The sequence below is a fragment of the Juglans regia genome, chromosome 1, assembly GCF_001411555.2.
Source record: "Juglans regia cultivar Chandler chromosome 1, Walnut 2.0, whole genome shotgun sequence".
In the NCBI taxonomy this organism is placed as follows: Eukaryota; Viridiplantae; Streptophyta; class Magnoliopsida; order Fagales; family Juglandaceae; genus Juglans; species Juglans regia.
Window position 1 is genome coordinate 4838201 of NC_049901.1, and position 17553 is coordinate 4855753.

Consider the following 17553-nt stretch of genomic DNA (forward strand, 5'->3'; position numbering starts at 1 on the left):
TTCCTTTCGATTTTCCCACTTCTTTGTTCTCCGAGGAGTGGGCGGGAAAACGAATTCCCGGAATTTGGGATTTTTGGGGGCTCGTGGAGAGCGCCAAATTAAACTGTTTCGCGTTTATTTATCGGACAAATTTGTTGTAAAAAATAAATAACAATTCAATAATTGATTACGGTCACGCAAATTAAGGTGGGTTTGGATATTGAAGTGAGTTGAGTTGAGATGATAAAAAATTATTATAATATTATTGTTTATTATTATTATTATTTTGATATTTGAAAAAGTTGAATTGTTTATTATATTTTATATTGAGATTTGAAAAAATTGTAATAATGAGTTGAGTTGAGATGAGCTCAACTTCCAACGAAACCTAAATTCTAGATAAATTCGTGTGTTTTTACTATGGGTGCTATCCGCCCCCGCATGGGGGGGGGGGTATTTTTTTACCCCGCTTTCAGAGTGTGGGAGTGGGGGATCCCATCTCGAATAACGGGATGCGGGTGAAGGAAGTCTTCCTTCCGCCCCTCGCACTCTACTGGAGAGTTTCAATTTAGGGGTTCAATCCGAAACTCATTCTTAAAATTGAAACCCCTAACTCAATTTAGGGGTTTCGGATTGAAATCCTAAATTGAGTTAGGGGTTTCAGATTTGAACACCCAAATGCCAGGAATAGTGAAATACAAATTACAAAAACAAACAAACACACAACGAATCAAACACATGCACAAATTTATCCACATCACACAAATTTACAATTATTCTCATCCTCCATCTCCGATTCAACCCATCATTCCTCCAATATCCAATCCAAAACTAAAAAAATAAAATCTAGGGTTTCGGATTTCTTACCTTTGAGTGGCGGTGAATGCAAAGTTTCAAAATAAGTTCGCACGAGTCAACAACGATGGAGTGAACGGAGTCCCGATGGTCTTGCTCGTGCAAGACGAAGAGAGAGAATAAATCAAGCGAGAGAGACTGAGAGAGTGCGAGAGAGATCGAGAGAGAGAGTGAGAGAGAATAGAGTTTGAGAATGAGGTGTCTGGACGCACGCACGCGGAGGGAGGGGGAAGGGGGGAACCTTAACTAAAGTCTAAAAGTGAAACACATAACAAAACGGTGTCGTTTCACTTATTTATGATTTTTTTTATATATATAATTTTAATTATATATATTAAGCGGTGCGGGGAAAAAGCGGAGCAGGGCTTCGCCCCCTCCGTCCCCTGCCTCTGCAGGAGCCCTAGGGTGAGAGCGGGGCCCCCCTGCATGGCAGGCTTACCCCAGCGTCTCGCATGGGAGCAAGGTGGAGGCGGTCGGTGAGGTGCGGTTCCTAACGCCCACCCCTAATTTTTACATACCAATGGCTAAGATATTTTTTTTATTTTATATTTGTTTGAAAATGAAAATAATTCATGCATTACAACCTTTATTTTTTCACATAAGGTAGAGATGGTGAGTCGGTGACACATATAATGCAAATTGTATAGCTACACATGCATGTGTGTGTATATATATATATATAGATAATTTTATATATAATCGTTTTGAAAAAAAATAAGATCTACTATTAAAAAAATAAATTTTTTCATATGATTTTCATATCTTGTTCATTTTTTTCAAAGCGATTACGGACGATTACACAATTCACAGTTATAAATATTTTTTCTATATATATATAGTGCCTACTTGATTCACGAAATTAAGGTTCAAACAATCCAACTGTATTAAAAATCATATATAATACAATTATAGCAGTTAATATCATATATAAAAGAGTATCAAATATAAATTTATTGACCAATTTCAATAAAAAAAATATGATATGAATCTATAGTTTTAATGAACATGTAATTTATACATTTGGCAAGACATTTTTCTGCCAGTACAAAGATAAATGCCATTAAATTATAAGCACATAGCAAATATTCCATTTTATGCACAAACATAAATTTAATACAAATACACATTTATCTCCTAATTTTTTTGTTCAACTATAGAAAATAAAGAATCATATGTTTTATCTTTCAATTTTTTTATGATTGTTATTGAATATAATAATGGATATTTTGCTCCGTCACATTTTGGTACAATAAATTTAAAAAAAAAACGTAGTTGTTAAAAAGAAATATATTTTTAAATCAGTCTAAAATCAATTCAAAAATTTTACTAAAATTAGTTCGATTTCCATCCAATTCAATTAGAATATGAATCAAACCATACAAAAAAATATAATCCATAAAGGTTGATACATTTCAATACGTGATTTAATTAATCAATTAAATAAAATGGCAAGTTTGCCTGTTTAGTGAATCGTAATGTATTTATGAGCCCAAAAAACGACATTCCATCTTTTAATACACTTTACTGGACGATTTCATTAAAGGAAAATATTATATATACTTACAATTTTAAATTTGACGTGCATAATTATACATATTGACGTGTCAGCTATTGAAATGATAAAGAGATTTTAAAATTTGAATTAAAAAAATTTTAATAAAATTGAGAGAATACTCAATACATATAAAATTACGCATAAAATTATATATACATGTAGCATTACTCTTATCTTAACATGACTCTCTATATAATCCTATCATGGTTTATCTCTATAAATTAAAATATGAGTAGAAACTAAACAAGAAAGAAAAACGAAGAAGATATTAGATTTTGATGGCTACATTTTTATTATTTTTGATGACTTAAATACAAAATATAAATTAGACATTATAAGAAAATTACAAAGCCACGAGATAAAAGAATTCTCTAGATAATTATAAAATCCAAATAGTTTGATGAGGAATTCTACATACAACCGTGAAGTACATAAATGCCGCGTAATCATTTCGAAAAAAAGTTGAGTCTACTATTAAAAAATTAATTTTTTTCATATGAGTCTCATGTTTTATTCACTTTTTTCAAAGTGATTACGCGGTAGTTACACAATTCACAATTGTAAATATCTTTTCTCTATAATCAAATCAAATCTTGATTTAAATTTGATTGGATTTTATCTTTATTTCTAACATCTTCTAACATGGACAAGGATAAAGACTAAAATGCCTTTTTTTTTTCCTTCGTCACAATATATAAAATACAACTTACAATATATAAATACAAGTCTTACAAACATGAGTAGTCTAGTAAACTAGACATTGAATATAAGGATTATAATTTTTCTTTTATATAATTTTTCGATAAACATCAAGGAGAGATACAAACATAGCATAAAGTAGATTCATATAATTATCATATAACTCATTTTACATTAACCAACCAATATAATAACATTATTTCACACAAAAATAAAAATATTTAAAATAGCTATATTTTGATAGTAAAAGTGTTTTATCTCATTTCATTATTATAATTTTTTTAAATTTTCATACAAAATATAATAAATAATTTAATTTTTTTAAATTTTAAAATAAAAATAATATAAAAAAATAATATTTTATTCAACTTCCACCTCAACTCAATATAAAAACCGTAGCTACAACTTTTACATAGAAGCATATAGACTCGAAAGAGGGCGGTCACTGGCGAATGGTAAATAAATATTTGTGTGTATCCTTACACCCATGCCAATAGCCCAACAAACCCGACCAATGAGACGCATAAACACATTGGAATTAGCGACAACAAAATTAAAAATAGATGCAGCCTCGTAGACAAAATTGCCTATGAGGGCGTAATATGGTATTTCCCCTCCCAACTTCTTGGCCACCCACAATATACCGGAAAATCCCAGAAGCTCACGCACCGCCAGGAATAGACGAAAAATAAACAGAGCCGACTCATCCGTTAGATCGAACGATGGAAAGTGCTTTTTCAAGAAGAGAGGCAATGAAGCCACAGCATCTACGTGCGTACGTACAACAAAAACAAAACAAAAAAGTCATCCAAAACATGAAATACAAACGCAATTAGCATTAATTAAAACGAATGAATTAATTATATCGGTGAGTGCATTACCTGAGATGCCAATTAGGTCGTATTCAAAAATCCAGCAGGCCAAGGAGGCGACAAGGCAAGTTACCCGAACATGATAGAAAGTGATTTTCCCGAGATAGTCACTAAGAGTATTACCATTAATATTTCGTTGATCGAACCCACCTCCAGCCATTGCAAACAACACTAGCTACTACGAAGCACCAGAAAGATGAAGAGGAAGAACAACGCACGAGAGCGATAATAATGAACGCAGAAAACAAAGAAGAAATGCAGAAGATATAGAGAGACTGATGAGTCTAAAAGGATTGGTTTGTATGTATTTATAGAGGCGAACGTACGTGCCGATCAACAAGGCTCTATTTGAAAATTTAGACTTTGACTGCGTTATAACGTTGAATTGATAAAAATATTATTTTTTATTATTATTATTTTAAAATTTAAAAAAATTAAATTATTTATTATATTTTATGTTAAAATTTAAAAAATTTATAACGATGAGTTGAGATAAATTTAAATAACAAACAAATCCGTACCTTATTTGTTTTCAAGATTAAAATTTAAAATTTTAAAATCCTCTCATCTCATTATTATAATTTTTTTAAATATTTACACAAAATAAAATAAATAATTTAATTTTTTTAAATTTTAAAATAAAAATAATATTAAAAAAATATTTTCTAATAATATATTTTTTAATTTTTTAATTTTAATTCTCATTTCAGAAACAAAATATGCCTAGTCATACAGAAAGATCAGTAGAGTCGTAGTTGAATCGTTTCTCTATCTCAATAGCTTTGGAATCATATTCAAATTTCAAACTCGTACTATTGACTAGGAACCGAACCACTTGTATGGTTGGGAGATTCAGCTCGAAAAATTTTACAATAATAAATAAATCTTCGAGGGCTTTTTAAGGAAAATTTTATGAAAAAAAAAAGTGCGATTTACTGTTAATAAATTATTTTTTAATATGAGTCTAATTTTGTACATTCTCTTTGAAAAAGATATAAGCCATTAGTTAAAAAAAATATTTTTTTATGTAAATCTCAAGGTGTGCAGTCATGCGCTCTCTTTTAAAAAATATATATAAATCTGTAGCTAGCATAAAAAAATTAATTTTTAATAATATAATCTAATTTTTTAAATAAAGTGTATGATATCTATATAATATATAGTATTACTCTAAAAAATAATTACTAATTGCCTTCCTGATAATGTCTTTGCGATTTGGCCCCCACATTGAACTTTCTCTTTCTGCCCTTACTCCTTTTTTACATAGACAATCAAGAAGTTTATTTACAAGAAAAGACATAGTCAAGTACATGGAAAGTCTATTAAAAAGGAAATGCTACTTTGCTCATTTTATTTGTAGCCTCATTTTGACATTTTATGTATTTTAATTTTTTTGTTTACTTAATATTTAAGAAAGTAATTATTAGTATATTGAAATATTTGTTTATATTTTTAAACATTTTTTTAAAAAGATAAAAAAAATTTGAATAAAAAATTTGAAAAAAAATAAAATGAGAATTTTGAACTAGCAGTAAACTGGTAAAGTTAAACAGTGCACTATGAGCAGTAGAGTATCACCGCTCTTATTAAAATCAATAACCCCCTCCTATAAGAACATGCAAGTTTTTTTTTTCAAAAAAAAAAAAAAAGACTTTAAACTTATCTATTATTCTCTCAAACTTCTATAATTTCTCTTCCACCAAATGCACTAATCCATACATACGATATAAGAGTCGTTATCCATATTGGTGCCGCTTGTTGATTATCTTGAAAGCAGGGACGAATCTAGAAGGGGGCCAAACCACCCCAAAATTCTGACATTTTTTATTAATTTGATTTAAAATAAAAATAAAAAAAAATATATAATATTAGATGTGCATTTTTCTAATTATTCTCCATGCATCATATATATACTCATTGATTCATTAAGTAAACTCAAATTTGTTAATTTGATTTATTATGCCATGCGTATAAATTAGTTTTGAATATCATAATATGATTTTTCATGAGTCATTTTCTTTACATTTTATTTTGAAAATTGAAGTTAAATAATATTGATAAGTCAAAAACTTCAAATTATAAACATTGTTAAGATTATGTTTCGAAATAAAAATAAAATGAACTTTTTCAAGTTTTAATATTGTCAATATAAGGTTTCGAAACAAAATAAATGACGACTTTCTTATAAATTATTTATTGGTCCATATTAAGAATGAATGTTACAATTAATCATCTTTATTTGTTGAAAAAGCTTTAAGATCAATTGACATGTCAAATACTTTTATTTTAATTTTTTTATATTCAAACTTAAAACTTCTTATGAGTAATGCTAGATATACTAGTAAAGTGCATAAACGCCGCACAATCATTTTAAAAAAAATGTGATTTATTATTAAAAAATTATTATTTTTTCGTATAAATATCATATTTACTCATTTTTTTTAAAGAAATTATTCAACGCTTACGCACTTTATAATTATAAATATCATTTCTCATTGTGATTTTAACCCCACTTGGAGGCCTCTCCAACTTGCTTGGAAATCAAAAGCTTACTAGAAAATCCATTGTCGGCATTGACCATGATAATCATTATAGATAATGGATACGTACTCTTTATTATAAACATTATACATAATGGATACGTATAGCGCCGAGAGGAAAAGAACAATTCCGTTTCAGAGTGGTTGATTTGTTATGTAGACTTTAACGACCTCCAATAAAAGGCTGTCATGTCAGCAACTTTACACAAATGAACGTAAGACTATTACACCCGATAATTCCTAGATTTTATTAGTGTTTTTGTTCATCGTTCTGTAACCCAACAGTCATTTACCATCTATCAAGTTTGGACACTGTCGCTAGTGCCAGACTAGTTTCGTGTAACACACCCAATAGTTGGTGTTTGGGTGAATAGAAAAAGGTATGAAAGTCCAAGAAAATTAGTCAGATTCAAGGTTGATCTTACAATCAAGAGAAGAATAGAGAAATTGAGAAATATGTTGTATTAAGCTTTGGATGATCAACTCTGGAGCCATTGGCTAGTACATAAGTAGGATGACTCCTACATGAGCCTGGGCTAAAACTAATTGCATAAAAAGAAAATAAAACTATGGGTCCAAGCCCACTGACTACATTATAGTCTGAATTAAAATGAATAAAATTGCTAATGAAATTATTTGGCCCATGACCCATGTACTGACAAACCATCCTCACCTTGTCCACAAAGTGCGAGTATGCTTGCCCACAATTGTCCCATCACCAGGGTCAAAAACAAGATTTTTTATTTTTTTTTACCAGCAGCAACTCCATGTTTCATAATAACAACACCATCAATGAGTGTTGCTACATACACCAAGATCCTCTCGGGAACACAACCACGAATGATACACCACATTCCACCAATTCTCCCATAACCTCTAAGCCGATTGGATAAAATGGAAGCTCAACATTGTATTCTTCACTACCAAATGCCATCCTTTGAAACATCATAATTTGTGCATATTGTTCCGCAAGATCAAATTGTTAACTTTGGCCAAGTTTCATTCCATTGGTGGCATTTGAAAGTTCATCCAAAGACTCTAAAGCTCTCACCACCAAACTCATTCTTGGCCTTCTCGTAACTGAATAACGCTCACAAGCTACTACTGCCTTAATCATCCAAAACTTAATCTCCAACATTGTTCTTTTCCAGCCTTGGATCCACCAACCCTCCAAAGTCACCATCTTCAAGTGCTTGAGAAAGCAATGGGCGGGCCCATTCAACAAGGCTATCCTCACCCAATGGCTGAGTGTTATCCACATGCTTGCAACCTATAATCAGCTCCAAAAGCACAACCCGAAAGGAATAAACACCAGACTTTTAAGTTAATTTGCCACTTGTTGCGTATTCTGGAGCCATGTATCCAAAAGTTCCCATGACACAGGTGCTTGTGTGTGTGTCTACATCAATAGCTAATTTGGTAAGCCCAAAGTCTGAAACCCAAGCTTGAAAGTTGTTATCTAAAACAATATTAGATGACTTGATATTCCTGTGAATAATTCGAGGATGACAATCCTCATGGAGATATGCGATTCCACGTGGTGCACCAGCAGCAACCTTAACACGCCAAGCATCTTCACCGATTCCCTTAAGTCCTCTTCCACTTCCTCTATTAAAGGGCCAATGAGTTATTATTATAAATTGAAGGAAAAAATAGGCCAATGAGCTCTTGTCACAAGAGCATATGTCAAAGTGGAATAATCATTGATCAACTTTTCCGTATACCCAGCAGTTTGACCATCAACAAACCACACTTTCCACACGATCCTTCCTTTGATTATTGTGCCCTTGAGTACGAGATCACAAGATGTCCAGGTATCTCTAGTTCCCGAGCTTCGGGAAGATGTCATGCAGCTTGTTGACTATGGGGATTACCGAGCGGAAGGGAATTTATCGATCGTTACTGCTGCTACTACCAGTTATAAAGACCTTGGCGAGGTTGTCGAGCAAGACGAGGACTCGATGAGCTGACGGGTACCGCTGTTTGTAGGTCCTCCTGAAGTAGAGAACTCCCAGTGCTAGAGGGTTGCTTCTGATTGGAGAGCCAGAGGCAGAGAAGGAACAAATGAGAGAAGAATTGTGACAGAGATCAGTTTTTGAATTTTTGATTCAAAGTGACGGAGACAAACAGAGAAGTTAGAGAAGAAGAAATGTGAGGGAGGGTGAGAAGCGGAGACCACCAGGGTCAAACTTCCATCTGATGCTAAGGGAATCGTTCCTAGCAGTTGAACTGACACGCACCCTCTCTTTGTGTCGAGTCTCTATTGGCATTTATTTCCTGAGAAAGGAAAATTTCGATTGCCCTCAAAGTTGAGCCGAAGCCAATCTAGGAGAATAAATCTACAATGGCAAAGAAAAAATGGGGATCTGAGAGAGACGGCCTTTGTCGAAGAGGAAATTGGACAAGCAATCCGTTGCTGCTATTTCCTTTTTTTCTTCCACCTTCGCTACATGTTCTTCTTCTTCCTGCAACTCACGAAGTTGTTGCTCCATGATGCTGCATGTTTTTCTTCCACATGTTGATGGATAATTTTGAGATTTTCTTGAATTCGTTCCATTGAATCTTTGATTTTATTAAGAGATACAAGAATTTCTTCCATGATAGCATAAAGATCGGTGTTTCTCTGATATCAATTTATAACACACCCGATGGTTAATGTTTGGATGAATAGAAAATATAGGAAAATATAAGAAAATTAATCAGATTCGAAGTTGACCTTAACTCCGAGAGAAGAAGAGAGAAATTGAAAAATATGTTGTATTAAGCTTCGGATGATCAACCCTCGAGCTCATACATAAGCAGAATGACCCCTATATGGGCTTGAGCTACAAAACTAATTGCATATAAATAAAATAAAATTATGGGTCAAAGCCCACTTACTATACCATAGTCTAAATAAAATGCTGAATTAAAAGGAAGGAAATTCCTAATGAAATTATCTGGCAATGGCCCATGTACTTTGTTCTTAGACTGTGACATTCGGTCGCCACCACAGCTGCACAACGGAGTTGCCACACCTAGTTCCGTTGCCCACCAAGGTCCATCGTTGCAGGAGTCCACAACATTGATTTAGCCACCAAGTTCTGCCGGTTGAGAGTTGTTTATCACCGTCGGAGATTTAGCCATAGCAATCACTACCAATTAGGAAATAAGATTTTTTTTCCTTTCTTTTGAAAGGACGCATATGCCAAAAAAGTCTATCCGGTCCCAATTTTTGAAATTAAAATATGACTTGAAAGTGACAGTTCGGCCATAGATGAGCTTTACGAGTCCTGTACCCACCAAGTAGCTAGCACACAGGAACTTTCAGCTTTATATATATAAATATATATATATATATATATATATATAATTTTTGATATACATATATCTCTCTTCCATTTTTTATTTAAACTCAACAATTGTAAAGTTTCGAGAGAGGAAGAGTCCACGGGTGAGGGGGATTCACCTCGAGAGGGGGGAGGAGGATTTCAAGTGGGGTGTTTTTATGTTCTCGTGAAGGTTGGTATGTGGGTCATTCTTTCGTTGGATGGCTGTTATTTGAAGAAAAATAGTCAGACCGGTTGGAAGTTTTTCTCGGAGAAGAAACATACGCATGCAGCTCTTCTGGCAGTATCTGCTGCTGGAGTTGCTCAATTTTTTTTCGTTTATTATTTTGGAAAATCAAAAGCTCAGGTCATTATTATTTATCCGCTTGCATGTCAGGTAACCAATTCATTAGGTTTCAGGATGGGCCAAAACATCCCACGTGATAGCTATTGCGAGACTGGATTCAAATCTCTTCAAGGTCCTTCTCAGATCGCGACAACTCTTGAAAGAACCAGTGGGTCCATGCAAATCCTAATCGGTAGTTTCCGACAGGCGTGGCGATATCTAATTGGGCCAACAGAGATAAGGCGGGAATATTTGGATTTCAGCAGCTGTGGGAGTTCTTTTAAACCCCAAGTTTCAGGAATATTGGGACTATGAAAGTACCCAGGTACTAGTACCTTACCAGACAACTTCTGCAATTTTCTGGGAAGTAGTAAGTGTAATTTGTCTTCTCTTCCGGTAATAAACTGCCTACCTTTCTGATCTTCATGGCATTCGTAACTTCATCTTTCTGGTTTTCCTTTTCTAGCTTTCTGTTTTTGTAAACTCAGCTATATAACTATCGTCTTAGAAAGTTAATGGGAAGGATAGAAACGGATCTTCTGTGTGTTTGCGTTGTCTTCGATCGTTTATTGATTTTGAAAAACACCGACTCCGTGCAAGTCTGTTTTAGTTAAGAGTAATTGTTTTGTTTTCTCGAGGACCTCTATATATGGAGGAACCAAGATTTAAACTTTTCGACATTTTCCCTTTTCCTACACCTCCTTGGCCGTCAAATGATGAAGATAATATGTTTGATGATATGTTATCCTTCTTCTACTTCTCTTTTTTCTTTTGGGGACCAGTGAGGAGGCCAAGGGGACGAGGTGGCCATGGCCACCCAAGCCTCTGAGAAAAAAATCATGGTACCTAATCTTTTTTAATATTTTTATATTTTTTCAAGAAATTAAATTAAAATATAATATTTACGTTAGATTATTTATTTTTTAAAGATTATAATTATTTGGTGAAACATATTTAATAAAAATCCCCACGATCACTTATAGCTAGTTATGCAACATGTAATTGTGCTGCTTTTTTTTTTTTTTAAATATATGTTAATGCAATACATGATGATTATTAAGTGAAATAAAAAACTTAGTTTATAGTTTTTATATATATATATATATATATATATATATATTACATATTTCTTGTAATTTCTATGTAGATCGTTTATATAATTCAACCTCACCTTTTAATTGCAATATATGAAAAATTTAGATGTAAAATTATCAGTATTCATGAGAAAATAGAAAATTGAAATTTATCTGTTTTCTTTTTAATTTATATGTATTTTTATCACTTCGTTAAAGATATTCCTAAAAAATCTTAATTCAACTATTTATTTCAGATTTAAAAGTATCCAATCCTGGCTTGTCCCTTTGGGGAGGGTGGGGTGGGGGAAAGATTTCCATCTTCTACCATCAGTCTATCGCGTGACCACCCACATGACCGTTTCTTCCTAAATTCCACGTTTTTAGTGGGCCAAGCCAAAGGGAGTTGCATTTGCTTAATATGTATTCTTGAAACATACTGGTTCTTTAGATTAGTGTTCACGTTCAAGGTTTTTCTTGTGTTTTTTTATAGTGGTTTCACAAAACTGGGTATATTTTTTTCAATTGAAGTTTTGCTTTGTATGATATCGAGGATAGTCAATTTAAAATGCCTGTACAGATGTGATGTAGCCAGCTAGTTCATCCGGTTGGATTTATCTTGAACTAGGAGAGGTGTTCTTTATGGTTTTATGGAGGATAATAAGCTGAAAGGTATCTTATCAGAGACAAAAATGTTATAGTTTTATGCTCTATTTTCTGGCCATTCCACGTGTGTGCTGTAATTTAGTTAATTCAACTATAGAAACTCAAGTGCTTATTAACTAGATGGGGTGGGGATAGGCAGCCATCACTAGAAATTAAGTTCCATGAACCAGGAAGAGTATGCCAGATGGGTCTATCACATAGAGCCATCTAATGGGACTGAGATGCTTCTTTAGAACCTCAATCTATGGCCTCAGCCTAGTAGGATAATATTTCATTAATGTTGGATACTCACCCGACCTTCCCGCAGCAATGAATGAATGCTTAAAACTATATTTCTTGTTCTCTTCTAGTTGAAGTACTTTTCCACTGGTTCAACACCTAGAGAACAAAAGTAGTATATATTGTGATCAGAAAAGATTATTTCCAGGCAGTGGGAAATAATAAAAGACAAAAACAAAGTCAGCATCTTAAAGAGTCTACATTTCCTTTGTGCTCATATTTTCAGATCTATGATATTGTCGTGAAATCGAATGCAATTTTAGGTACGTTGAAACCTTTTTATAGATGGATATTGCTGACCCTCCCTCCTCTGTTCTATTCTTCTTTCAGGTTTGCATGGCTGTGGTTCCGATGTGCTCCAAAATGACCTATAAAGACCAAAGACGCTTCATGTATGGATGTATGGCGTTGGCAGATGGTCCTAGGTCCTTTGCTTCACTTTCAAGTGAAATATGCAAGAGACGTCACATCTCATATCTTACTATCGATACCATGACGAGAACCAATACAAGAAAAGCGAATAAATCTAGACAGTTGCCTTTTAATGGAAGTACTTCTACACTTTTCAGGAGCATGACTGAAGTAGCTGTCCTTCAGATGGCACATCTTACAGAAAGCCATCTAAGATTCATTTCAGGCAATGATTCACGTCAAGAAAAGCTTAACATTGTTCGTTATGCATCAGAATCAGTTAACAATGAGAAGCAGCTGAGATCATTAGATTCTTATTTTGGAAAACTCCAAGATGATGCAAAACCATCTCCTTCAGTTACTTTAGACAAGACAAGGCAGATATATAATGGAGATGGTCATATTGGATCAAAGACGGGGTTGAGTTCTCTCGATGACTATCTGGGAAAACTTAATAAAGGTAATTTATAAGCATCCTGAACTTTCCCTTCCTTTTTGGTGAGTAAAGTGGTTTCATGGACCTATGCTTGTCCATCAGTTTAGCATTGTGAACTAGAAACTACCGGTCTTTGTGACCCATAAATCTTCTGCGATATTGAAAAAGTGGCTAAGCAGTTTTAGTAGATATGTATAAGTGTCGTAACATTTCCACTATCATTTTCAACACCCCTTTGGACTTATATTAATCTTCTACATGCGTTGTGTTGCATGATTGGAAAAATAGAAGAAAAAGTGAAAATTGACAAGATGCAAAACTATTACCATCATTGCACCTCAAATCTACTCTCTTTGGATGTTACTCAAAACTAGGACTTCTAAAAGCCTAATTTTCAATGTTGACCTTTTTATGAGTAATTTGTTGCTAAAACACCTGTGTCGCTCGTCAATTTTCTCACTTTAATATAAAACCTTATCTTCAGCTTTGTTGTGTAAGTCCCACATTGGTTGTGTACTAGATGAATTTTGTTGGCTAAGTCCCACATTGGCCAAGTCAAAGTGCACTTCTGCCTACATCCCGGCATGCTATTTGATAACATCCGTGTATGCAAAGTGCCAGCAATCTTTTAGGATATATTTGGGATCTACGCCAACAAGCCTTTTCATACGGCCTAACTTCGTTTGATATTTTGATGTATATCAGAGAATTTCTTAAATTGGCCAGTTTTTTTCTTACCCTACTGATTTTATCACAAATGATGGATTTTTGATACACCAGCTACGAAAGAATTGAAAAACTTATGGCATTTTGAAGCAATATAAGGGAGACTTACGATGAGTGATTATAATACTAGGATTAGAATCAACCACAATGCTTCTTCATCTATCTAGTTGTCAATGCTTAATTCTTTCCATCATATAAGTATCTTGTGACTAGTTATATCTAGCAGGAAAATTGATCTTGTACGCTTTGTCTTTCCTTCAGATGAAAAATCAGAAAATTATCATGATTCATTTAGCACTCTTGTTGAGCATACTGCCAAAGGCAATCAAGTAAGAAAACCCTTCTCTATCAGTGATAATTCCAAAACAGACAATGAGGAGGAACTGAAGAGTTACAGGGGAGTAAGAACTAGATATGGTAGTAGCGGTCCAGAAAGTTCACAAGACATACGACAGGATGATGAAACATCCAATCTCTACTTAATGTAAAATCCTGATCTGCTGTAATGAAGTTTTACGTTTGACACTATGAATTTTTCTAGTTGTTACTTTTCATTTCATGTTCTGTATTTCATCATGTCTATAAGTATTAAAATTCTCTAATGCTTCTTTACTCTTTGTTTGGATGCAGAGGTGGGTTGGTTTCTATAAACATTGCAGTTTTTCTGTTTGAGATGGCAAGTCCGATAAGGAACTCTGAATTAGAGCTTCTTTCTCTCCCATTATTATATGGGGCAAAGATAAATGATTTGATCTTGGTTGGAGAATGGTGGAGGCTGGTGACACCAATGTTTCTGGTACAAGATTGATGATTGGGTCCGTGTTTCCATTCTATAGCTTACTAGTTTCTAGCATTTTTTTTGTTTCACACTTGAAATGATCACTCTAAACATTACTTTAAAAACTTGTCTGCCTGCTCAATTTGAGGACATGATACATTATGGAGTTGGCCATCAACACATTTTGAAGGATGAAATCATTTTTTCGCTTCCTCCCTCTCTCAAAATGTTTTGTATGCGCAGCACTCTGGAGCTTTTCACATGGCTCTTGGTTGTTGGGGACTTCTTACTTTTGGGCCTCAGGTTTGCAGAGTCTATGGTTCGTTTACATTTTTCTTGATCTATATCCTCGGAGGAATTTCTGGCAACTTGACGAGCTTTCTTCACACACCAGAGCTGACTGTTGGTGGGACAGTAAGAGCATTACAACTTCTTTTCCTTTCTTTAAGTAATTCCATAGTGCTTTACTTTTATTCCTTCATGGTAGATCATATGAAAGATCACTCATATCACAGATATTACATAAACAAAATTTCAACTTAGTATGATGACCGTGCAATTCAGAGATATTAATTGAATACCTCAGACGTTGTTTCTTATAATTAGCTTCATGTCAAATATCCAAACCCATTTAGTTCTTGCTTAAGTAAATTTCAAATTAATTAGTACTTCAGAAACCTAATAAATGTATTGCCTTTATCATTACAAAACCGCTCAAGTTTGTGGAAAACAAAACTTGTATTCTTGCTTTGCTGTGGTATAGCTGGGTCAAAATCCTGCACAATCTACTTCAGTATTTGCTTTATGTAACAACAATCTATAACTTGTATATCCCCCTTAAGGTTGCCTATCTTGAGATCAGTTTCTGTGTCTTTTCTCATCATTGTCTTTTCATCTTTATATATTTAACTAAGTCAATTCGACTTGCAGGGACCAGTTTTTGCCATAATAGGAGCTTGGCTCATTTATCAGCTCCAAAACAAAGATGTGATCGCAAAAGATGTTTCAGTTGGTATTTTTCGGAAGGCAATAATTATTACAGCTCTTGGCTTATTATTAAGTAATTTCGGTCCAATTGATGACTGGTAAGGTCTCTGCTTCTTGATCTTAATTAGCTAAATTACTGGAAGAACATATTTTTTAGGCTATTTAATGTAGATGAGGAGAAATTTGCATCCATGAGCTCTAGCTCCAATAGCACCACTGCTGCTGTACCAAAGGATTGAGGATGTTTTTAGGCTTTAATTTTTTGAGAATCTTACTTCTGGATTACATGGTTTCTCCTGTTAAAGATGTGCTTCGAATTTCATGTCTATTATATCTCATTCATCTATAATCATCTTGAAATTTGGTTAGCATGGAGATTATAGAAGTATGTAATCCAAAGGCAAGTTTGGGAAAATACTATCCAGTGAAAGATTTTTGTGGTGTCTACACTGTCTAGTAGTCAGAGTTAAAAGAAGAACAAAATATAAAAGTGAAATGCTATGAAAATTGAATTTGGTTGTGAATAAATGTTGCAGGACACATTTTGGAGCAGCTTTTACTGGTATAGCATATGGCTTTTTCACTTGCCCAACACTTCAACTAGACGATGCATCTTCAAGAGCGGGTCAAGAAGAGGGAATTACACTTGTTAGACGATATGCCGATCCTTGTAAATCACTTATTTTGTTCACTATCTTCATTGTTGTTCTGAGCTCTTTACTTTTCTTTATCGAACCTCCTCTAAACGCTCTAGCATCTGACAACTTTGCACGGCTGTGGAAGTAGGATGCAATATATTAGTAGTGGTTCTAAATTCATGTAGCGTGTAAGGGGCTGTTAGAATGCACAGCGGAAAAATACCTCAAGCTCAATTTAAAGAATTGCTCCACAAGTTTTTCCAGATTGATAAACTCCAAGCGTTTCTTCTTAGTGGCAAAAGTGTACTACGTAGTATAGAACTAGAGTAACACTTAATCAATCCACAGCCTAAGTATTTTATCAAGAGAGAACAAAAAGAGAGAGAGTCTTTTTCTATTTTTCAGATGGTGCCAAAAACATAATTGGGGAGGACTATATATAGTCCTCCTATGCACGGCCGGCCTTAAAGGCCAGCCTTCAATATTCAAGTGTAACAGCAGTAACGCATGGCTTAAAGCCATGCGTTACATGCGTTACAAGTAACGCATGGCTTTAAGCCATGCGTTACAAGCAGGAGGGGGTCAGCCCCACTTGGGCGCCCCTCCAACTAATAGGGGCAGTCTTAGCTGGGAAACAAGACAATACATGTACATCTAGATCAATAGGATGCAACATATTTTTTCCTGTTTTCGTTTTCCCTCTCCTCCCTTTGCCAAAGGATGTAGAAATTGCAAACAATAAGAGGAACAGTGAAATTCTCAATGCACGAGGTGTCTTTTCTTATAGCTTGAAATCCCATCCGTATCACTTATTTCTGCTGGCTCACTGTTCTATTGAGCAAATTTATATAGGGAAAACTCTACTCGTAATGTCTTAAGTACTGTAATAGCCATGCAATATCCTTTATTTGATATGCAGTCAAGTTAATTTTTTTTTTCTATGGTTGACGCAATAGATATGTCGATGTTTAAGGACTCCCACTTAAAAAACGATACAGATATCGGAAATATTGTTCTAAAATTGTTAATTACCACACTCTCAGCTGTAGCTTTTAGCCGCACCGTTGGATCAATATTTTGATCCCATTAGTCTTATTTTTATTTCTATACATATGTATATTTTGTTATGAAGATACACTTTATATATGATGTGATGACCTCGACCCCCATGTGTGATTTGGTAGAAGTCATGACATTAGGATGATGACCACATGGATCATACGTCACATTGTCATGTGCAAGTGTGCGCAAACATGCAAAATGTGTATAACATAAGTAACGCAATGGAAAAATATAAAGCAGTACAAAACTAAGTACCAGGAAGTTTAAGAACGATACAACTCGAAACAAAGTCCTCCAAGAGGTTAATACAATCATCCGGCTGAAATAAAGGAAATGAATACAA

The 17553-nt window shown here is 34.1% G+C and overlaps 2 protein-coding genes across 7 annotated transcripts; one reads left to right on the plus strand and one right to left on the minus strand.

Annotated features, from left to right (window-relative positions):
* Window positions 1-3468: 3468 nt before the first annotated feature.
* LOC109002740 (sugar transport protein 9-like) lies at window positions 3469-4195 on the minus strand. The gene is made up of 2 exons (XM_018980608.2): window positions 3970-4195; window positions 3469-3855 (listed from the first exon to the last, which is right to left on the minus strand). Exons 1-2 carry the CDS (start codon window positions 4118-4120, stop codon window positions 3497-3499), a joined length of 510 nt encoding a protein of 169 aa, XP_018836153.2. The 5' UTR covers window positions 4121-4195; the 3' UTR covers window positions 3469-3496.
* Window positions 4196-10396: 6201 nt separating this feature from the next.
* On the plus strand, window positions 10397-16934 carry LOC109002747 (RHOMBOID-like protein 9, chloroplastic). 6 transcript variants are annotated; one of them, XM_035694279.1, is made up of 7 exons: window positions 10397-10524; window positions 12503-13043; window positions 14007-14229; window positions 14376-14541; window positions 14767-14937; window positions 15454-15608; window positions 16047-16411. In XM_035694279.1, exons 2-7 carry the CDS (start codon window positions 12509-12511, stop codon window positions 16294-16296), a joined length of 1500 nt encoding a protein of 499 aa, XP_035550172.1. In that variant the 5' UTR covers window positions 10397-10524; window positions 12503-12508; the 3' UTR covers window positions 16297-16411. The 6 variants fall into 6 exon arrangements, with proteins under 6 accessions (XP_035550172.1, XP_035550166.1, XP_035550159.1 ...); XM_035694273.1 differs by having other exon boundaries at window positions 10457-10550; XM_035694266.1 differs by lacking the exon at window positions 10397-10524 and adding an exon at window positions 16764-16934 and having other exon boundaries at window positions 11528-13043; window positions 16047-16341.
* Window positions 16935-17553: the final 619 nt, after the last annotated feature.

Bases quoted from the DNA above. Each gene is read 5' to 3' on its own strand.
- LOC109002747 (XM_035694266.1), top strand. From the start codon at position 12,458: ATGGATATTGCTGACCCTCCCTCCTCTGTTCTATTCTTCTTTCAGGTT. The intron at 14,230-14,375 runs GTAAAATCCTGA...GTTTGGATGCAG, and splicing joins ACATCCAATCTCTACTTAAT to AGGTGGGTTGGTTTCTATAA. The intron at 14,938-15,453 runs GTAAGAGCATTA...TTCGACTTGCAG, and splicing joins AGCTGACTGTTGGTGGGACA to GGACCAGTTTTTGCCATAAT.
- LOC109002740 (XM_018980608.2), bottom strand. From the start codon at position 4,120: ATGGCTGGAGGTGGGTTCGATCAACGAAATATTAATGGTAATACTCTT. The intron at 3,856-3,969 runs GTAATGCACTCA...GTACGCACGTAG, and splicing joins CGACCTAATTGGCATCTCAG to ATGCTGTGGCTTCATTGCCT.